Source organism: Gallinula chloropus (assembly GCF_964237585.1).
Source record: "Gallinula chloropus genome assembly, chromosome: 1".
In the NCBI taxonomy this organism is placed as follows: domain Eukaryota; kingdom Metazoa; phylum Chordata; class Aves; order Gruiformes; family Rallidae; genus Gallinula; species Gallinula chloropus.
In genome coordinates, this window is record NC_140085.1 from 21,600,698 (window position 1) to 21,624,075 (window position 23,378).

Here is a 23,378-nt window from a genome sequence, read left to right on the forward strand (position 1 = left end):
GAACCCATTCCTCTTGTCTATAATTCTCATTTTTTGCTGTAATTTGATTTCAGAATTGACTTTCACTGCAATATACGAGGAGCTGGAGAGCTCCGATATATTTTCAAGACAAGCAGTAGCCATTATTAATAAGTCAGTGTAGAAATGCTTGAATTGCTGGTTTCAGCTCTAGTACTCATCTAAGTACAAGCCAAAGGTCTCTGTTATTAAACACCTTGTACTGCTGGAGTCTGTGTTTCTTTTCCAGTTGTTCTTGTAGACATTCTTTTTTTTTTTTTTAATTAGAAACCACAAGGCCTTTCACACAAAACCTGAACTTTATTTGCAAGGACTTAATATGTGCTTTTCCTTGTTCATCTTCTCTAGTCTAACACTAGCCTTTCCTTCCTTTAAAAAAAAAAAGGGGGAATAAGGGCCAAAAATGTGAAATACTGTCTTTATGCCCTGCATGCCTCTACTGGTCGTGGGAATGTTCATTTTCCTGTGGATAAAAATCATCAGATTATTTTGCCATCTTGGCCTCTGTGAAATGCAGAACAATTATTTAAAACAAATTAAGATCAGAATATTTTTTTCTCATAAAAACAGTGGTGCCCATTCTCTTCTGATAGCCTACAGCCCAAAGCTCCTCATAGTTGCTTTTGTAACTAAGGAAACTTCCTTGATCATTTTTCTTTTTTCCCTTCTCCCCTTTTACATAGCATGTCATAAGCATTGCTTTTTGGTTAGCAAAGTGGATCATTTTAAAAACATCCCTTTGACCCCAAACTTCACCTTTCATTTTTCAGTTCACTCTATTGACCACCTGCAGGCATCTCATCGATTCAATGGTGTGACTTTTGCTCTTTGGGAGCAGGTGAAGGAATACAGGTGGCTTTTTCTTATCTGCCCAGGGGCACCAGCACATGTAGGCATCAAAGAGCCCAGAGTTTCTGTAGGGTAAAAGGGTAGTGGAAAAACAAATAAAAGCGATGTCTCTTTCTAAGATTAGCTCTGCATGTGTTTAGGTGCTATGATGTGTTTTATTGACTTACTGTCTTAGTCTGACTTCTAAAGCTTGCTTTATTGTTAAGTATTCATGGATAATGTTGAAATAGGTACCGCTTCGCAGTTGTGGTAACCCTATTTTTAGCCTTGTTCTTTTAACTCTTTAGGAACACTGGTGATGTCTACCTTTCTGTGGAGAGATAAGCTGCTAAAATGTTTTTCCTTTTCTTTTCAGGGAGTAATATGTGGGAGGCTGTGGACTATTTGCTTCCGACATAGGAACAGCACTAGATTGGGAATCTGCACTCCTGAGAGAATGCTGGGAATCTGCAGAGGGCGACGGAAATTCTTGGCTGCCTCTCTGACCGTCCTTTTTGTCCCAGCTGTTACATGGATTTATCTGTTTGCTGGGAGTTTTGAAGGTAGGAGGGGAATAATGGCTGGGGGAGGGGACATGGAATGATTTGTATTAGAGCAGACAAATGCAGATCAGATGTCATTTATTTTATTTAAATAACTCTCTGTGCAATTGGCTTGCACAGGAAGTAGTTCCCAAGGTTCAGATTTCAACAAAGGGCCTTCCTCAACTTGTTCTTACTGCTGAGGAGGAGGTAGTTGCTGGCCCTGGTTATTTGATTTTCCTCTCATCTTTGAACGTCATAAAACTGCAACAGAAAACCCCCACCTTACTCATTTCTTCTCTATGTTTTCTAGTTTTTAGAAGTTGCTCTATCCTATGCCTTGTAAGATTGTACTTTTAATTAAAATTAACATCTCATTTCAGGTCTGCCCTTAATATTTAAAAGTGTTTAAAAATGCATCTGTACATGTCCTGGGCATTCTTTACACAGCCCTTGTTTTATGGGCCTGTATGTTAGACCTTACATGTATGGATGACATGGGCTATTGAGTCCTGATTTTGGGGCATGAAGCAGTAACTGTACCTAGCTATGAAAACATGAAGAGCAACGGTACAAGTCAGAGAAATGTGTGTGCAGCATGGTTCTTTGCACAGTGGGCTTTGTTAGGTCATGCTCACTCAGCTGGCAGACTGTCTTTTGTCCCATGGCCCTGTGTGCTGCTGCTCACTGGATCAGGGAACACACGGTGGTACCTAGTTTGTGGATGTCAGACAGTTGCCAGACTCTGCTCTATGAGTTGTAAATAGAGCAGCATAGAATGCTGTGAAATGTTTTATGGGCTCCTAATCTAGTTATACAAACGCCTACATGGCCCAAATCTGCAAACACAGGAGGCTCTTTTCTTGCCTTTGTGTGAAGATATTAGTTCTAGCTACTGCTTCTCTGGTGGTTGTGCTAGAAGGCTGGATACAGAAAATCAATGAATACCTATATGAAATCTCTTTATATAAAATCAGTTTGAATACAGATCCCTCTGGGTGGTGGTGGGTCGTTAGAGCTGAAAAATCTTTCTGTCAGGGGGAGATCCTCAGGTTTATAGGCACATTGACTTGCAGCTATATAACTAGCACTTTCTATAATCAGACGTGGAATAACCATTACTTTGCCTGTGAAATTATCTATCTGATGAACGTTTTTTCCTGTTCTTAAGGAAGTTCAGCAGTGATAGGTCCATTAGGTGAGATTAGAAAATTCTGGATCTCTTCTGTTTCTCTTAGGTTTTTATTACTTTGTAGCTTTTTTTTTTTTTTTTTGAGATGGAGCATTTTCTGTTTGGCAATAGGTGTGTTATTTTGGCAAGAGTAAAAAAAGCTGTTCAGCCTTTGTAGCTATCTTAGCATGAGAAAAGCTATTTCAACCTTTTAAAAACTGTTCAAATACTAGTTTACACTCTGATAATTTTAAAAAGGCATTGTTTAAAATGTCAAGCTTCTTTCATGTAACCTTGGCTGATGAATCTGTGCTTTGTTTCAAAACAAAATTCAATTCCAATTGAAATTACAAGAACATGTGAAGATTTTCAGTGTGTATTTCATATATTTCTGAATTAGTTACATGCCAGGTATAAATATTTGCTTATGCAAAATTATTTGGTTACTTAAAATTCTGCCCTAATGGGCAGTAACTCTGTCAGCTCATTCTAGAATGAAACACTTATGGGATTCATGTTAAATTGGAAATATAAGGAGTGCTGTCTGCATATTTGAAAATTAATGATCAGGCAGGCAGAACAGGACTGATTTTGTTTGATTTTTAAAAGCTGAGCAAATGCAAGCATCACCTTTCTGCTTTTAGAAGAATATTATGCTGCCTTTTCGTAATGATTATTTTAATTGTATCCACAATTGATAATGGCATGCAGCCTTTAATTCCTCTGGGTGTGTAGAATTCATTGTTTTTACGGAGAGCTCAATTCCAATCTTGAAATTTGCTGCTATATGGTGTTTGAAGTGACCTAAAGCTCTCAATCGTAAATGCAAACCAGAGAGCAAAGCCCATTACCTATTAAGAAGTATTCCACTGGAAATTATTCAGTTAGTAACTTTTTCTGTTACTGTTCTGTATCTGTTTTTTAAATTTTTTTTTTGCATGGGATATGACTTCTTTTTTTGTTGGTTAAAAAGTAAAGTCAGTTAAAATATTTAACTGAAAAATAGCTAGCATCTTCCTTAACTTGTATGTTTTATGGGCAGAAAGTTATAGCCATTTTGTCATTTTATCTTGCTTCTTGTTTTATACTCAACTCTGCCTCACACAGTTTACTTATATTTTAAGCTCTCTCTGTATTCTAGGGTAGGAAATGTCCCAGAACAGCATTGTTTCTTTATTTGAAGCCAGCAGGAGTGGAGAGTCCTCCCTGTCCTCTGGCACTAGTTTCTTTGGTTAATCACAGGCAGTACCAGTTCATCTAGTTTCAGATTCAAGTAAACAGTTCTTCTTACACTTTTCTCCACTATGTTAAAGAATTTGTCAGTACTTAGTATCTTCATAGACTCAGTTCTTCAGGGTGGAAGGGATCTGTGGGGTTCTCTGGTTAAACAACTGCTCAAAGAAGGGTGGGCTTTGATGGCCAATTGACATCTCTTAGGCCTTAATCCAGTCGATTGATATTGAAAGGGCTGTTTGTGGAATAGATGCTAAGGAACTCCACATGTAACTGACAGACAGGCCACAAACAAGTAACCATCACCCGTTGAGCCCCACATTCCAACAGTTTTTTACCCATCTAGTAGTTTACCCATGTAGGCTGTGAAATTCCAGCTTGGATACAAGGACGCTGTGGAAGATCATATTGAAAGCTGTACTAAATTCAAGGAAGGTCACATTTACTGGTCATTTCTTATTCACAGATCTAGTCATTTCATCACAGAAGGCAGTCAGCTTGGTTGAGCATGATTTACCCTTGGTGAATCATGAATAATTATTCCCCTGTCAGGCCTGGGTATGTTTCCATTTGAAGGTAGTTATATATAGTAGTCAAATGACTTCTCAGTCTTTTTCGTTAAGCTAAAAAGGTTGAACCTACCTGAGTTGTCATAGCAAAAAATGTTGTGCACTTTTATTTTTTTGGTGCTCTTTTGCCATTTTGTGTTTGTTTGTTTGTACATTTCTGAGCTCCAGAATATTCTTTGGTACTGATATCTGCAGTACCGTGTCCTAAAATTACGTGTTCTTCATGTAATTAGGTGTTATATTACTCATCCATGTGTTTATATCTAAGAATTTAAGTTATATATTTGCCATAGCATGGCAATGGGATCACATTTAGAAAACCTTTATAAGCTTTTTGTAAGTGTATCTCTCATATAAAGTATCCCCTGATGTAATCAGTTCCTGTGCTCTGCTTTTTCAGTTTGCAGTTCTTCAGGACAGAGTTTTGTTTCATTTTGGGTTTTCTCTTGTCTGTTGTAGCCTGCTACTTCACAGCTGACACTCAGACACTGCCAGTAAGACCCCTCCCTTGGAATATTCATTGGAGGTGGCATTACCCAAGCTGTGACAGCAACAGCTACTAAAAGCCTCATTAATCATGTATAAATGTCTATTAAGGTTATGAACTAGAATATTAAAGAGGATTTTGAATATTGTATAGCCTTTGAACGTACCTGGTTACTGTTGTTGCTTTTAATAATGCACAAGGACAGCATAATTTCAGTTATCAGTTACTTTGAATGAAAAAGCTAATTGTTCCAACAATCTTAAATTGCATTTAAAAGGTAATAGAGTAGGAAGGGTGGAGTGCATTTAAAACAGGGAAGAGGAAATAATCATATAATTTATGATGAATTTTCATTAGAAAGAAAATCACAATTTCACTAACCCACAGTAGCTACATAAATAGCATCATTTTCCAAGCTATGTGCAGCAGTTTCCTATCCCCTTTACCATGAAGGTCGTGGAAAATGGAGGTTGGGAACTGTAATTTGACACATGCTCTGTAGATAACTGACGGCTCAAAAAAGTGTTTACTGCGTCTGTGTGGCCTCAGCAGATTCAGAGCCCCCTCCATCTTGACAGGATGAAAATGCACTTGAGTTATCAGTTTCTGTGTGGTGGATCCACTTGAGGTTGAAAGCCCTAAAGTGTCTGTGTAGGGCTCCTGTGTAGAACATATTTCACACGAAAAGAACAGTCAGTAATATACCCTTAAGATGAAAACTTGAGAAGTTGTTTGAAGTTGTGCAGGTAGTCTGTGAGAGACCAAGAAGTTGACTCTGTTTTTTCTTAACTGTCAGGGTAGTATTTCAAAAACAGAGCCTGCCTTCTGTCCCGGGACATACTTTCCTGGATTATCCTCTTTTTCCTCCAGTGTTGGGCAACCATCATTCTCTGACACTACATTTTAGTCCAAGTAATCTGTAGAGACATGATTGAAGCTAGAGTTGGGCAAACACCTCATAAAATACAATAAATTGAAATGAAGGAAGGCTGCAAATATTCATCTTAGTATTTAAATGGGTTCACTTTGATGCTGTTCACACTCTTTTTGTGTATGCTTTCCATAAATATTCTAGTGAATATGTTAATTGGGAAGACTGTCTACAGAAACAATGAATATCCAGTTTTAATATTCATGGCAAGCAGATTTTGAAATCATATTTGTGAATACTTGAATCAGAAAACTGATTCTGGGAGTTCAGCTTTATCCAGTTAAGTGCCAAAAGTTTATCACATGATCTATGTGTGTGAAGAAAACTGCCTGAATTTTTAATGCACTAAGTTGTTCACAGGAAGAGGCAAACAAATAATTAATTGCTAAAATGTCTCTCAGACATATGCAACTGATGAACAAACATCAGAAAATAAGCCCTTTACTGGCAATGTAATCAGAAAAGGGCAAAATCTAAAATTCCTTTTTCATTACAATTCGCTCAGTTTGCCTGAATGTTATCTTCTGTGTGTCTCAACAGGATTAAACAAGAAAACTTAATCCAGTGTTCATTAAAAGTAGAGGTTTCAGCCTCTGTATTGATCCGGTCTTTTTAATAAAGTTCTGAGAAAAAAAGACCTGAAAGAGTGTCTCTGTGTATAATAAGAAGGATATTACTGTGATGGGTGCCTGGACAGGTTTACAGGACATGTGTTTCATTTAAGATTGGCTTAATAGCAACTCCTTGATAAAAGCTGCCTCTGTGTATATTTACATTCTGGAGTAAATGATTGTGTTTTACTCCCCTCTTTTTAGCATTTTTTTAGGAGATATGCTGAGAAATTGTCACTTAAGGACCTCTGATTTAGCTGCAATCAAGGTGTATCTGCAGTTTTTAGTTGGAGATCCTAGAAGAATACAATCAGTCATGTTAGAGAAGACCTCAGGTTTATGGCAAATTCTGTTGCTTTATCCTTTCTTTCCGTGAACCCCTTGTGATTTGGACGTACGGAGTACTGACCAAGTTTGGTGGAAGTATGCTGTTGCCCACAAAGGTCACTGATGTGAAAGCTGAGTCTGGTTTTCTGTTCATCATCTTTAGCTTGCAAATCAGTCTGACCATGTCTAGATTTTGTTTTACAGACATGAGAACCCTTATCTGTCCAACATCTTAGAAAATAAAATTAACAAGTGACTATGAAAAAACAGAGTTTTACTCCTCATTATGTAAAGGAACAGTGTGCTTGTGAGCAGTGACTGGAAGTTTGAAGTAGTTTCTGTGGCCTTCGACAAAGAATATGAACCAAAATCCAGCATGGTCATGCATTTCAGCATCAAACTGTGGAGTTAGTTAGGGCCATGTTGGAATTTTCCTTCTTAACCATTCTCTCAGTTTAACTAAATACTTTTGATCCTGCAATACAGTTTTGTCCTTAAGTAATAAAGCCGACCGAATAGCTCAACATCTAAATGCTGATGTCAGTGCTGTTTCTTCCATAGCTTGCCAGGAATTCATGTCCTTGAAATAATATATTATCATCTCAGGAAATGCCATGAATCTTGCAATGGCCGCTTCTTTTGTCAGTGCGTCGTGCCAAATGAAAGCAAGTCCACATTGCTGTTTTGAGTTCTGTTACAGGAAACGCATTCTCTTTTGACATCCTTTTTAAGTACATGCTTATTCTTTCATCAAGGTAAAGTAAGCTGCAGGGCTACCTTCTTTCCTCTCTCGATTGGGTGGGATGTTTTGTATTTCTAAATGCATGTCTACCAGTTTTGTCTTGGCTTTCTTTTTCAGTTTGTAATTTCTGGCAGAAACATAAAGATCAGAATGAAAAGGAATTCTTTGAGGAATAAGTTGCCAGCTTCTTTGGAACAGCCTCTTACACTATCATCTATGGAATTCCTCAAGGGTTTTGTTTCATCTTTGTTATCCTCATTCTCTTGGGTTGCATTAAAAGAAATGTGGCCAGCAGATTGAGAGAGGTGATTCTGCCCCTCTACTCTGCTCTGGTGAGACCTCACCTGGAATATTGTGTCCAGCTTTGGAGCACTCAACACAAGAAAGACATGGACCTGCTGGAAAGCATCCAGAAGAGGGCCACAAAAATGATGAAAGGGCTTGAGCACTTCTCCTATGAAGACAGGCTGAGAGAGTTGGGATTATTCAGCTTGGAGAAGAGAAGGCTCTGGGGGGACCTTATAGTGGCTTTCCAGTACCTGAAAGGTGCTTAGAAGAAAGATGGGGAAGAACTGTTCACAGGGGCATGTAGCAATAGAATAAGGGGTAACAGTTTTAAACTCAGTAAGGGGAGATTGAGGTTGGGTATTAGGAAAAAGTTCTTCAATATGGGGGTGGTAGGTCACTGGATCAGGTTGCCCAGAGAGGGGGTGGAGGCCCCATCCTTGGAGATATTCAAGGTCAGGCTTGATGGGGCTCTGAGCAACCTGATCTAGTGAAGGTGTCCCTGCTTACTGCAGAGGTGTTGGACTAGATGACATCTAAAGGTCTCTTTCAACTTTACATGTTCTATGATTCTTTGAGCAAAATTTTGGGACAAAATCTATAAAAGTTGAATTACACAAAGGTGAACAAATTCTTTCCAAGAAAGGGTATCTGACTGCCTAAATTCTGTTAGGGCTGCGCGGAGTAGCAGCAGTAGGGGAGCTATTTCCAGATAATTCCTTTCTCTGTTTCAAAGATAGGTACTTGATAACTTCATAGTAAAAAAATGTTTTTCTGCAGAACAACAGGAAAGCAAGATGAGCTCAAATGCCTTGTTGGTTTTTTTTTTTTCTGCTTTCTTTTGGGTTTTTTGTCATTGTTTAAAAAAACCAACCCCCTACGAAATAGTGTTTTGCTTTTTGAAATAATGTATGTAGTTTATAAGTACACCAGACTTTCTTTGAGTATTGGACCTAATGTAGCTTGACTTGCTGTGATTGATGGCATGCAGCTGATTGATGTTGAAGTTGCTTTTCCCACAATTAGGGCATTTATAAAATCTAGCCTCCCATATGGGTCTCCTGGTATCTTAAATAAATCTTGAGCTCATGATGCAGTGTGTTTCTCGATGGTAAAAAGTACAGCAGCTCTCATCTCTCTGTGTTCCTTACAATTGTGGAGGCTTCATTATTTCTGACTTCTTTCCCTCTAACAGTGTAATTTGAAGTTAGCCAATGAACTTTGAGGGAAAACAGGCCAGCAAATGTATATATACAAGATGAAACAAAGCCCAAACAAACACCCTGAAATATAAATATTTTCAAAGACTGAAATGAAAATGCAGTATTCTGATTCTGGTAAATGTATTAGTTAACTCTGAACAATTAACTTATGATATTTGATTTTTGTGGAGGTTTTGGTTTTAAAATTTTGGGGGCTTTGTTTTCAGATTAGGAAAAGTTTGAAATCAGAATATTTCTTGTTAGAAAGAAAATTGTATCTGCAATGTCTTGCAGTATTTGAAAGTGTGTAATACCAAAAGAAGGAGTCAAATTAAAAATGAAGAGGTATTTCAAACATATATCATCATTCTTATGTTCTGAGCAGAAAATGCTCTGGCGTGGTTTAAGAAAAGCAACGGAGTATGGAGGTTAATGTCCTGATATTGAATGGATGTGTTTTAGGTATGTTTAGCTTTAGAATACCAATATCTTCAACACATCTCTTTATTCACTCTTTACCCTTTTCAAAAGTTTTTCATAAATGACAACCATTGAATTGTTCAGTTGAGTGGTTATTTCCCTCCCTTGAAGTTTTACCTGAGTTGTGTTACCTTGCCTTCTGAAATTCTTGTTTTGAGACTTAGGAATCTAAGAGATTTTTTTAAAACTGTGTCTAGATATCCTTGGAGAATTGAGTGAAATGCACAGCTGACTTCAGAAACACGGGCTGACAGCAGTCATCTTGGTTCACTCAACTTCATAGATACCAACAATAGGAGGAAAAGTTGATGACCTGGAGAATGATATGTTTTTAGCCTGAGATTCTGTTCCAATTTAATAGTGTTCAAGCCATTTGAGCTATCCTGCTGTACTCATTTTTTCCAGCCCATAGCATGGCTGTCCTTCTCTATAGTGCTGTGAAACATGACTCAAAGTACAGGATGTAAACATCAAGTTTCTAAAATATTTTTTTGAACTTTGTAATTCTGTTTATCTTCTAAATTGCTAAATCAGATTAGGGAGGAGAACTGAAAGTAGTAAAGTTAAAATTGCAAGAAATGTTAAAGATAATAACTTATTGTCCAATTTAAAATATTTTATTGTCTAAATAGTCTTTGTAGCGATGTACTTTTCCAGTGAGCTTGTAATAACAGGTCTGTACCTATTCTTAAGAAGAGATGCTTGATCTGCTGTTTGCATACTTACTTCCGAACTTCTGTACATGCCCAGTGAAATCACTATGGCCAACATACACTTTCAGACACCTAGCACAACTTAAAAATTGGATTTAACACATTAAGGACCTGAATTGGAAACCCAAATTGTATATCTACAAAATACACTGGAAGTTTATTATTCTCTAATACAGTCAGACCTGCTTGTGTTGGCTGTAATTTAGCTCTCACGGGTACTGTTAGGGACAGAGACAGGCCAGTATGAGAAGCAGAGGAAGCCTGGTCAGCTTGTATGCTTTTATCTAGGTTGTGACTCCTGGGTCCCTTCATCTTCAAAGTGATTATTGTTCTTCTTAAGTAGATTAAAACCACATCATCTATGACTGTTGGTGCTACAATAGCATCTTCATTTAGCTCTCTAGACATGGGATTGAAGTTGTCATGGTGTAGTTTAATATCAAAGAATGTTGCACAGCATTCATGTAATATGTAGAGGATTATTTTTGGAGCTGAAATAAAGCCATAGCTAATAAGATAGCAATATTCTTATATGCTGGAAAGGGCTTGAAGAAATTGCTGGGATAAAACGCATGAAAGAGCTATTGGTTTATTATGTGATTGAGTACAGTAAAAAAAGCCAGCATCCAAAAGCAGTTGTATTCTTCCCCACCGTTTTCTTCCTTTTGTATTTTTCCTACTTTAACATTCATCCTTCCTTAAATGTCACTGCATCTCTCCTACAGTAGTTGCAGCAGTCTTTTGTTAAATTCTTGTTTCAAAGTGGAAAATTATGTTTCAAATTTTGTAGATTCTCCCAAAAATCACACAGAACAGTTACTGATGTTTTGTTGGCTTCTAAAGATTTTTAGATTTTTACCATTGGAGGGACTGTTAACAATCAATGTTTCTGCTATCTTGCATAGTGCAGGCTGTATTATTTTGTAGAGTTGATAGAATAATGCTGACTGGTAATTCCTACATCTGACCCATGCCTTGTAGATGAAACAAATCCTTTAGCCATATTTGTGAACTTTATTTTAAAGCTAGTGGAGGATTCTAGCATATATCTGAATAAATTATTCCACCTTGTTCAAAAATACATGCTTTAATTCTTGTCCAGATTTTTCTGGCCTCAAGGTAGGAAGTGAAATATGTGAAAAGTAGATGAGGAAAAAACAGTAAAAAAAGGATCATTTTAACAGTTTCAGTTTCATGTAAATTAAGTGATCGTGACTATGAGATATTGCAGCACATAAATTGCACTGGAAGAAATACCACCTTGAGAACTATAGATGAGAGTGCTACGGTGCTACAGTTACCAAAACATCCAACTGTTTAAAAAAAGAGATAAAATTATAGGCTAATTACTAACCTTACCACAGGTAATAGATACTAGGTATCAGGATGATCAGTTGCCATCGCGGGCCAGAAAAACTATTCTCCCAAGCAGATTCTTTGTTTAGGGTTCTAGGTAGCTGTACCTTTTCAGTTGTGAAAAATAATCCTTCAGAAAGGATCAAATCAAACACAGGTTCAGCTGCAAGTTAAGAATGTTCATTAAACTTAAGAAACAAGATTTACTTGAGCACTAATTTGGCAACCAATTATTTACGAGATCAAGGCATATAAACTTGCATTTTATCAATCTTGTAATCTCGATTCTTCAAGTAAAGCACGACTGTACAGTGTTTACAAGTTACCTTTACAGCATTAAGAAACAGAAGATTTCTCCTCCCTTTTTTTCATACCATTAAGGCATTCTGTATTCTAGAATCGTATTGAACTAGTACCACAGCTTTAATATTTCACAATCAGTAAATTTCCTGCCTGTTAGTGGATTTAATTTAACCTAACTCTGTGATTTTGCTTGTTAACTTTAGCAGGAATAATGTTTTCAGGTGATTGGTTCTATAAAAGTCTGATTTTTATTCTCTGTTAATCAAACTATTATAATGTGTATCTCAAGTGGTCTACACTGACTATAACAGAGGCTTCTTTTGGTCTGAAAATGTAATACACACAGAATGTTTTTTACAAGTATTAACTGTAATGGATTTAGCTATTTCACCTCTTGCTTCAGTGCATTACAAACCCAAGGGTTTAAGGTAAAAAATCTCAACAGAGAGGTTACATTTTGTAGAATATTCTTACAGGAACCAAGTATAAAAATCTGTCTGCACAGCTACACATAATTATTGGTTTCCAAGGAACTCCAACTAACTCTCTTTAAAGCTTTGCCAATATACACAGAAGTAAGTAAATCTGAAAATAACAATTACCTAACATATCTGAGTTGGCTGAAGGTATTAGTTGCTTGTTCACGTACACTTGAATGGAGATGTGATGAATTAAGTAGTCTTCCCGTAGAATGCAAATACTTTAACCAAGTGATTGAAATCTACTGTTTATCTCCTTTAAATTGTATGACTCTGTTTGCCCAAGAGCTGCCTCATAGTAACTTGACTTCTGCGCCACTGATGGTGACTCTCGGCATCATTCTGAGTCTCTCGCTTTAGGAGATTTAACAGCAAAATGTACCTCGGTTATTTCTCTTCTTTTAATTCTCCCCAATGTTAAATATTCTCATATGTCCCCTTTCTCTTCAGCTACCATACTTGCACCTCAGTGATTTGATATTAATAGCAAAGATTAAGTAGTTTCAGCTCATCAGAGAAGAGATATTAATCATCATCAGGCCCAATGAGAAGTTTAATTTTCCGCTTCTCTTTTTTCACTAAGCTCTGGCGGCTGTCACTCGCACCGATGTCTGCAGGACATTTAATAATCTGCTTCTGAAGATGCATTTCAGTGGTTTCTCTCCTTTTATTTCCTCCGTCAATCTCCGTGAGTTTCATCATTGCAGGCTTTAATTGAAGACCACTGTCAGGAGATGGAGAGAAGAAAATTCTTCCTTGAACAAAGCTAGTTCAGGGTCTTGTGGTTTTTATTGTATTCAGGAGGAAGATGGATTAAATCAGGATATTGAAAACTATGGGAATTGTCATTTTGGTATGTGACTCAGTCACTACCTGTTCCCTGCAAAAATGTCATATCTTCTCTGTCCCCAGCTCCTCTTTGTACACGTTTGTTTATTTGTGCCTCAGAAGTATGGTTAGTTTTGTGGTGCAGTACAGATGGGGAGCACACTGAATCAGGGGATGACAAGGAGGAATCCACATATAAAACTTCATAAATCAAACCAGTACAATTATACTGTCCTATGTCATTGTCAGGGATAGCATTATTGCAGTGTAAGAATGGTTTTGCCAGCTCAGTTAAAACAGCTTCCAAAATGACATATGTACCAATAAAAGCAGTAATGTGGGATACTGTGCCGGTTGACATAGCAATAGCTCTTTAAAATGGCATGTCATCTTCGACTGGCACAAGCTTATCTTTAGAGAAGCCCTGAAGGTAACAAAATTCTTTTCTGAGGCAGCGCTACTACTTGTTAACTACAACAAGACAGTGAAGTAGTGTCTGTGTAGATGTTAGTGAAATTTGTGTATCCCACCTGTTTGGGGGGTCATTTTATCAGCTTCTAAATAGCTTTAAAAGGAGTTGTTCTCCATTAGGAGCAGCATGTTACATTAGAGCTTTGTAAATCAGAGAAGAACAGATCAGACCAAGCAACACAGGAAGCTCAGAAGCCAAATGGTTAGTCTTCTGTATGTGTCAGGTAGACCTCATTTATTAGATAGGGGATTTGTTGATTGAACAGGAATGTAGCTGATTAATTTCTACAGCACATGCTGTGAAAGCACTTAAGTAAAACTTTAAGCAATTTGTAATTGTGGATGCTACTGTGCTTGCTTTACCTTCTCTGGATGGCTGATTTTGAGGCAGTATTTCTGTTAAAAAAACAGGCCCCTTCAAATATGAAGAGGCTCATGTTGAGCACCTGAGAACTTTAACCCCGAATCGGTCATTACCTTGTAATTCCCTGCAGAAAAGATGGCTGCCCAGTTTGCTGCATTGTGTACCAGGGAGATAGATTCATTCCTTCTTTCCAGGAAGACTCGTGTATCACTGGAGGTTTTTTTAAATTTTCTTTTTAAGCTTCCAAGAAGGCCTCTGTCTATATTGCTTATTTGGGATTGGCCTTGTACCAGCAGCAGGGCTCTCAGGGTTCCAGTCACAGAACTTTCCTGGGATTTATTAAAAGTGGCCTTTTAAAAAGCACTTTTTTGCTATCGGTAGCCACTTTTCCACCTTGGGGACTGAAAACACAATAGACCAACTAGTAAATCAAGACAAAATAACAGTAGCTTAGAAAAAACTGCTATTATTGATTGCAATTGCTAGCACTAAAGAAAGGGCAGAACCCCCTCTATAATTCTACAGCTATCAGTACTGTTTTCCTTTTAATTGGCATGGTAATTTATTTTGCAGGTTGACTCAAAGGACCCAGTTCTAGAAAAATATTGTCAGTGTGAAGCAATGCATAATGGCATTTTTTTGTGAAAAAATATTTAGAGCATACTGGACCACAGTCTGTGAACATATCTGGTGTTCAGAGGAAGATGAGACATTTGATTTCCTTTATATTTCCTTAGGGGTAGGTTATTGTCCTTGGAAACAAGCTGTTTAGGAAAACATTTGCTTATTTAGCCAATTATATTTTAAATAATTAAATGCTTGCTTATCTTACATATCCATTAGTAATAGGAAGATACATATTATTTGGATATTGCTTAGAAATGCTTCACTAAGGTGCTGTTGGTTTTGTTACGGTTTGGCTACCCCAAAGTAACGGAAAAATCTGAACTATTTCTGAACAGGAGATGGTTTTGTGCTTGTTAGAGGTTAGTTCCACAAAAGTAACATAGTTGATTGAGGAGCTGTAGTACAGTTGAGACTGCTTAGAGTCAGACAGGAAATTAAAAGCTCTGGTGGAAAGATTATCCAGGGTAGTTCTAAGTGGTGCTTGTTGGAAGAGCCAGATTTTCAGCACATCAAAGTAGGAATTGCAAAAAGGATGGGTGAAGGTTGGGAGCTGTTCTTTTAGTGGGTCTCACAGAGAGATGTTCTGATGGTGTGGTAAAAACTGAGGATGTGAGGGTTTAACTAAGGATAGAGGAGATGCTGAATGAGAGTGAGGAAAGAACTGTGCTTAGGTGTTATTGTCACTTGTCATAACCAATTTCTTGGTAGGAAGTTGAATTACAAATTACAAACAATCCAAGTAGGGAGAAAAGACAAAGGGAAAGATGTGCATGCATTGGAAGTAGTGGGGTATAGTGAAAAAGTGGATTCATGTGGAAAAGAGAGGTTATTATCTTGAGGAGTCAGGAAGACACTGAGTTCTATTATGAGAGCATCATTTGTGATATTACTGAAAGCAGCCTCACTGTGCCTCACACTAACCTAATTGTATTTGAGCATCATGTATGTGTGAAAGGATTCAGTATCATGGAAACATATATTTGAAATTACAGCAATTTCTTTGTATCTGAAATTCACTGTAATCATGAAAGCTACCAGTTGAACTTGGAAATGGATAACTGATGTGAGGGTTGTCATCAAGTGTTTGTGGATTTAACTGAATCAGTGTTGCGAGGTTGAGGGAAATCATTAAAAATTGTTAAGAGAGAATTTGCTGTTACAAGGAATACAAAAAACCTGCCTATTTGGTACTCTTGAGAGTAAATACAGCACTGAATGAACAATATATTGGAGAGAGAGGAAAGCGATCCTACAGGTGAAGTATTTCTGGTGAAGGTGAATGACACAAGGATTATTTAAGGCTAATTTTAAGTCTAGCGTGCCCAGCAACTTTTCATTATCACTCTAGGTTGTCGCCAACATTAACTCCTCTGCCCCTCTCACTCCCTTAAGACAACTGGTGTTAAGTGGTTGAAAATAATATGAAGAATAAAATAACTGGAAGAGAGTGACCGGAGCTTGATAAGGAAGTTGCTTTCTGCCTCTGTACTCTAATCAGCAGTTCCAGTGTATCTCAAAATGACTGTTTTCTATGCATATATAAAAGGACAGGTACACTTCTGGATGCTGAAACTTGAAAGGAAAAGAGACTGAAAAGTCAACATTGTCATTATTTCAGGATGTCTGGTTGAACATGAGCATGAGATAGTGGCATTGAGATTCTGGAATACAAGCAAAACCACATTCCTACTTAATACTATTGATTATTTGTCTCCAAAGACAAGAGTTGAATACTGTTACCAAGTTGATGGAGAATTTAGCCAAGGATACAGGAGAAAAAAGTATATGAAAGATGCCTTGCTGCTTCTTCAGATAGCAACACTAGGGTAAAAAAGATCAGAACTTCATAAATGCAGTTACATAAGTTTTAAGTATTATTTCTAAAGATGTCTGTTGAGAAGGAAGTGTATCTTAGTACTGTCCTAAAGCATATGGTGGAAGGTCAGATCACTTTCCTGGCTGCTTAAAGAGTGAAAACTTGATAAATAGTGAAATTCTCAGGAAGTTGAGGACTCCACATTGGTATTCAATGTTGCAAGCTGACTAGACTCTTCATTGCATACAGAAGTGGATTTGATCTGAACACAACAAGTTACAGCCTTAAATTGTGGTAATGGGAGATCTAGGTAGAGTTTGACATGAGGAAAAGCAGCTGCAAACATAAGGAGTGTGAAGTGTCCTGATATATCGCGATCAGCAGTTGTGGAATCTTCACCATGAGATTTTTTTAGAGCAGGGCAGTGCAATGGCAAATTAAGTTCAGTGTTCAGAAATGTAAGGGACCTTGGGAAAGAGTAATCTTAATACACTAGGGTGGACTGTCGAGGAGCAAGATCTTAGACTTTTAATAAATATTACTAGGAAAGCTGAATTTGACACTGGAAGGTAGAAGAACCCAAAGCCCAATGTGTATCTACTTCCCAGTAGCCACAGGCAAAATTTGGTAGGGTTTGCTAGTTACTAGAATAGGAAACGTAATAGCATTTTCCATTCCTTTACCAAATGGAGAGCTTTCTTAAATACACGAGGTGGGGCACATGAACATATATTATTAATAACAAGACAAATGTTTTTTGTCAGATTAAAAATACATTTAGGATGGAATTTGGAGAAAAATACCTGTTCATTAGATCTGTATGTTTCTGTCACAGCTTCTCAGTGGGATTGATGAAAGGCAAAAAGCTTTTACTAGTTCTAAGCCAAAACTTGAGCTGTTTAAGAAAGGATTTAAATATCAGTATGGGACAACTAGGCTTTAGCTCAATAACTGAAAAGGTCTCTTCTAATCCCATGTAGTATTTTTGCAAATATATTCCCTTTTTGCTTCATGGAACCTGCTTGGATTCCACTGAGCTGGCAATAGTCTCTTTAGCAAGAGAAAGTGTATTATTTGGAGATAATGTTGTGGCTTCTTAGTGGTTTTAAAACACCATCTTTAAGGATTATAGCAGCAGAGCTGATTATTTAGTGGGCATTACTTGATGAGGTAATGACACTTGCCTTCTTTACTAAGTACATTCTGATCTACTGATGAAGACCACTATATAGACTAGGCAATATTATTGTTATTATATTGGATTGTTGGGGACTAATTAGTCACACCAGCCTTTTTAGGTAAAGCAGAAGTGTTGATAGAGAAAAAGGAATGCTGTTAAGCTTCCAGGAGCGCTGCTTGTAAGTCTTCATTTGAGTGACAGTCTCTCTGTGTAACCTGAACTACTCTCAGCACTTGTGTGGGAAAGTGGATTTCTTTCAAAGTGGGTGGTTCAGGGAAAGCAATTTGTAAAGAAACACACAACATGTATTGAAAAAGCTCTGATCCACCTGTTATTTCTTTGCCTGGCACATTGATTTTCCTTCTTGTCCTGAAGGATACAGAAGTGTTCTGCAAAATACAGACTTCATCCTGAGAAATGCTGAGAACGTGTAGCTCCCAATGACTTAGAGTTTATTTGTGGGGAGTTAGCATCCGTCATTACCAAACATAAAAAGCACTTTGGAAGCATAGCAGAAAGGGAAGGGTTATGGTATGAGGAGTAACACTGTAACACACTGATACAGGAGGAATATTAAGCAAGAGTATTGTTATTATAGTCATATTTGACTGAAATGAAAGGGCAAACAGCCCCAGTCCAGCAAAAAATGCAGTGAGATTGTGAATAAGTGGCTACAATCTCTCTTTGTAGCATGCCCAAACCCAGTTCAGTCATAATGGTTAACTGGGTCTCTGCATAGTGTGCACAGCTTTTCTTAGGTGGAAGTGCAGTGTGTCCTATTTATCCCAGTTTGCATTTATAAGATACAGGTCACCTGTCCACTGATGTAGTTTCCATATGATTTGGTGTTCACTCAAGTAGGTGGCCCTAAAGCACAGACCCAGGCCTTTTCTTGCACTCATGGTGCAACTAAATTTATGTCCAATTCTATAGATTTTTAACAGAGAGAGAAGGTAGTCTTTTTGAAGTATAATATTATGTTATGTATGAAAGTGGTTAGATGGAATCAGCATTCTTTTGGTTTCACCTCCTTTTTCATATGCTTTTTCTGCTCACCAAATGATTTTATTTAGCACTGCAAATCTATTCCATATATAGGAGAATGAGTTGGGAACTATTCTGAATTGAATATCAATAGAATTACTAGGAACATTCCAATGAGCAGCTCTTCTATTGTTGCTGGGGAAAAAAACATAGCTTCTTTTACTTTTGTGATGCAGGTTGTGTTTTGGGTACTTCTAGTTGCTGAAACTAGTTTATATGTAAGCCAAATTGCTGAAACTAGTTTATATGTAAGCCAAATTGCTGAAACAGTGATTGGAGATCAAAAAGCATTTATAAAAGTATGTGTAATTATGTATGTGTAAAATATGAAGATATATTCCTGTTGGCCCAGTTGTCTTTGAAAGAAAAGTCAGTTCCATTTAAAACTGGAGTGAAGAAAATTTTAGTTTAGTCATCTATTTTGTTATTATTTTTAATATAATCTGTGTATAGTGTTTAGAAAGCTGTTTTTGAAATCTTGTCCTTGAGCTTCAAATTTCAGACTGGATAAGCACAGATAAGGTATTTATTCACCGCGTATACCTTCAATAACCTTCAAGATAGAAATTAATCTATACACATCTTTTATTACAGCTTTTGAAGATTATGACATGAATATGACAAATTGAGTCTTTTGATAAAACAAATATGACTTAGGTTAAATGAATCAGTATTTTTGAGAGTTTGAATGTTCACAGGGAAGCCATCGATCCTTTCAGCTTTAATATTCTTACACTCAGATAAACTTAAAGCTGCCTTCAAAAAAACACAAAGCAAGGAGTTTCTCGAACACTAACTACACAAAATTCAGTAGCTCACTCTCTCCTCTACTTGATGTTTTACATATGTGCAGATGGTCTTGAAACTCCTGGAAAGATAAATATGTGTCTTGTAGTCTTGATGTGAAAGAGTGTTTGCTGGAGGTCCGTCAAGGCAGAATAATTTGAGCACCAGAACTGTTGTAATCTCGAGAAGTGTTTGAATACTTGTGTTGATCTTTCAATTTCCTTTTATGTCAATGGAGAAGTATTTCTTGGTTTCGTATTTTTATGTAACTACAGCTGTGTGGTAGAACTTAACATTAAGCCTACAGACAGCTTTGCCTACTGTCTGTAGTCCCTCGTTTCTTTCCCCCTAATTCCTTGCTGAAGACTTTCTACTCTGATGGTATACATACCTTTGGTTTCACAGTAGGCTGTGGCAAGAACAGTTCATCACATAAGGGAGAAAACGTTTAAATGCTCAGCTGCACTTTTGAAGTTACTGGTTCTCCTTTCTTGCAGTTTGCTGTTTACTAAAGGACACACTGCATGGTCATCCTGACCACCCCAGCTTTGTGGACAAAATTGAATGCAATTTCCAAATGTCTTGTTTGTTGAGAATTCTTAGTAGTTACTGTGGCTCCTGTTACTGTCTTACACTGCTTGGTGGTCTGTTTTCGTATAACAGCCTCTCTTCTTGTAAATGATGAAGGTAAACTCTTTTCTATCTTTTCTGTCTGGTTTTCCTACATTTTCCATCTCCTGCTATATCACAGACTGTCATTCCGCCGTGCTCTGTTGCTCACTTGCATGCTCATTCGTACTCCTAGTTTTTCTTTCACGTTTATGCTTGGTTACCCTCTATCACTTTCAGCCTCACTCAGTAAAATCCTGTTCCTGTTTTCCTCTTGCACTTGCACTGGTTCACACATCCCTCACATTCTTTCGCTTTCCTCAGCGTTTTCACACCTTGAGCCCTTTTTAAGCCTTTTGTGTTGCACTTCTTTTTCGTGCTTCATTTCACTCTGGCTCTCTGTCACACATGTTCAATTTTCTCTATTTTATCACAGAATTCCTGGGGGTATATTTGCAGTGCTGCCTAGTGGGAATAAGGCTGCTATTCTAGTATTTCTCTAATAGTCTTTATGTTCCTCGTTCAGCTCCAGTGATGATGTGATCAGAAAATCTTAACCACTTCTAGGTTCCCTCTACATGTACATCATTAAATTTCTTTCTCTCTTTTTTTTAAAAAACGTACATAATCCCATTTGCTTCCTCTTTTTAAAATTGTTTTTCACTAGAAAAAAAACCTATTTTATTATGAAGATACAAAACCATGCAACATTGTTCAGCAAAGTTATTATGTGTTCTGTGCAAAAGTCCCAAGGAGCCTGGAAATGGAGCTAAAAGAGAAGAGTTATCCTCTCAGTTATACCAGACAAGATCAGTATGGCTTAGATGTTCTTCTCTGTACAGCAGTGACATTTCAGAATGGAGAAGACATGCGTATCAGTTGTGCATAGTTCACCTGCCTATTGTCTTCCAGTGCTGTATAGTCTACTGTCTAAGTACCTTAGTTATGCTTGTCATAACCTCCCACACTGACTGCAGTTTCTCTTACTATATTGGGACTCCTTCTTGTCCGATAATTATCCTTCTTATGACTAAATTTTGCCTAACCAACTTTCACTTCTTTTTTTGAAACATGCTCTTCAGCTGTATAGTTTTCTTGCATCTGGTTTGTTGTCACAGATGTAAATGCTGGTTAGGAGCATTTATATTTAGGGCTTCCATGAAGAAAATGTGATTTGAAATCAAATGGCCAGCCAAGAATAACTGGAAACCTACAAGATTTTCAGATAGCAGAAAACTTCTTCACAAATCCATGCCCTGCTTCTGTCTATGTGGTGTTCACAAGTTTTAGTATGTTGGGTTAATGCCTCCCAGAAAGAGTGGTGTTATTGAAGGGTGTTTGTACTTACAGTTAGCTAGTTGTGAGACAGTTTTAGCATTGTTTTGCTATAATTAATGCAACTAGGAAGAAATAAGAAGCAAGACGTGAAATAAGAGGCAAGAAGCTCTCTCTTGTTCAGTCATGTATGATAGCATCCCAGACTTGGGAAAGGCTGGGCAGAAGAGGTGCTAGGAAGGAGAAGAGCTGTTTAGATGTGTAGAAATTAATTCATTCTGACAGGTTGGAAAAACTCACAGTACGTCATTTTCCTGTAAAAGCACAGTTGGAGTACAGCTGTTGCTCATCCAGTATCTTCACCGCTGTTGGTACCGTGGCAGCATAGGTATTTTGGGATTCTGTGTGCAGCCCGAGCTCCCACAGCCTCACTGTTGCCAGTGTCTGAACTAGTTAATGAAAATATTTCTAGTGTGCTGCACTTCAGAGCTGCCTGCCATGACCCATCACCGAAGTTACAGACATAGTGGTTAGTGTGATAGGAATAGGGGCAAAAAGGGACCCTAAGAGCAGAGGGACTGAAAAAAAAAACAACAGTGGAGCACAACAATAGTCTTTCCAAGCAATCTGAGCCACTGATCCATCTAATTATGTCCTGTCTCTCAGCTTGCTTCCAGGTAGGTTTGGATTTGCCACTGGTAAGAACAGGGAGGGGAATTTATCTCCTACCTCCTAGTTCCTGCTAACAGAAATTTCCAAAGCTTTGGGGCATCAGATTCAACAGAACTCACAAATATTTAATTGCTAATTATTGGGGTAATTAATGTTAGTAATTGTGGGGTATTATTTTGATAGAGGCTTGTAGTCAAAGTAGAACTTTGAAAGTTTGAAAAAGAATTTGATGTAGAAGATACTGTCCTACAGATATATCCATTCTTACAGTGACAAAAAAAGAGTGTCTTTTTGAGTGATGGATGCTTAAGTAGATCATCAGAGTTTGAAGCATATTTTGAAGCAGGGGTTGAGAGGCTGAAAATCTTACTCGCTATATCTACTGCTTTTCATTTAGTCTTGGATTGTTTGAATTGCTGACAAGGCCTGTGTGACAAATGTCTATCCAGAGCAGAAGTGCATGTTACCAGAGGGGTAATGAGCAATTTGGGCTTGATAAATGTAAAGCAAACCTGCATGCATGTTGTGCCACAGCTGCAAACAGGGAGATACTATGTACAAGTAGGAAACGACCCTAAGTATACTGTATATGAAATAGTCTGCTCCTGGCTTGAGAATTGGTTTGCTTATTGTGGGAATTCTCCCTGCCAGCTGCACAGGGGGGTGTGAAATGCAGCTGCTTTACTGCAGAGCCTGACATAGGATCTCCTTCCTTCCTGCAGAACCCTGATGTGTTTCTTCTGGGTCTCTTTCCGGGATGCAGAACCCAAAAATAGATGTGAGGCGAGACACCGGGTTGTAGAGATACACAGACATCTGTGTATTTGTAACTAAGGTTTTCACAAATCAATACCTGTAAAAATGTGTCTTAGTTGTTTATTTCCAAGTCTGTAGCGTCAAATGAGTGTAAAACTTAAGGAAGGGAATGAGCTATCAGCTCACTGGAGGCAAAGAAAGGAGGAGACTGAGATGCATTTACCACATGTGTCAAAATGGACCTCTCAATTTTCTAGAAATCTTTCAGAAAAGAAAATTCAGTACTTTTTTTTTTAAATAGTTCCATCCAGTTCTTTAATGAGTATTTGAAAATCTTTAACCTTCAAGGGTAATTATTCTCTAAGTCTTACCCATTCTTTCCATTTTGTAGATATTTTTCTTCCTTTAAAAAAAGAAAAAAAAACCTGATTAATTATAAGAAGATGGATACTTAACTGAATTTCAGGCTTCTTGGTGAATCCCAACCTGAAGCTGATAAATGTTATCTCTGGCAATTTAAAGAGTTTTCTTTTAATTGAGTTTTTCAAAACTGGAGATATGTAAAAAAAAATTGCAAGACAAGGTGATACATAACTGTCATGAATGGATTAAACTCACTTATAGGAAAGCTTTATTACATACCCATTTTCAATATCAGAAAAATAGATAAAGA

At 37.5% G+C, this 23,378-nt stretch overlaps 1 protein-coding gene across 3 annotated transcripts in view; it reads left to right on the forward strand.

Annotated features, from left to right (window-relative positions):
- Positions 1-1,303: 1,303 nt before the first annotated feature.
- LARGE1 (LARGE xylosyl- and glucuronyltransferase 1) overlaps positions 1,304-23,378 on the forward strand; it is a gene marked incomplete at both ends in the record, with an annotated part of 196,362 nt that continues 174,287 nt past the window's right edge. For all 3 annotated transcript variants that reach the window (XM_084278402.1, XM_084278404.1, XM_084278403.1), the window contains one exon: positions 1,304-1,409. In XM_084278402.1, the coding sequence (XP_084134528.1) occupies positions 1,304-1,409 (106 nt within the window). The remainder of the gene's footprint in view (positions 1,410-23,378) is intronic.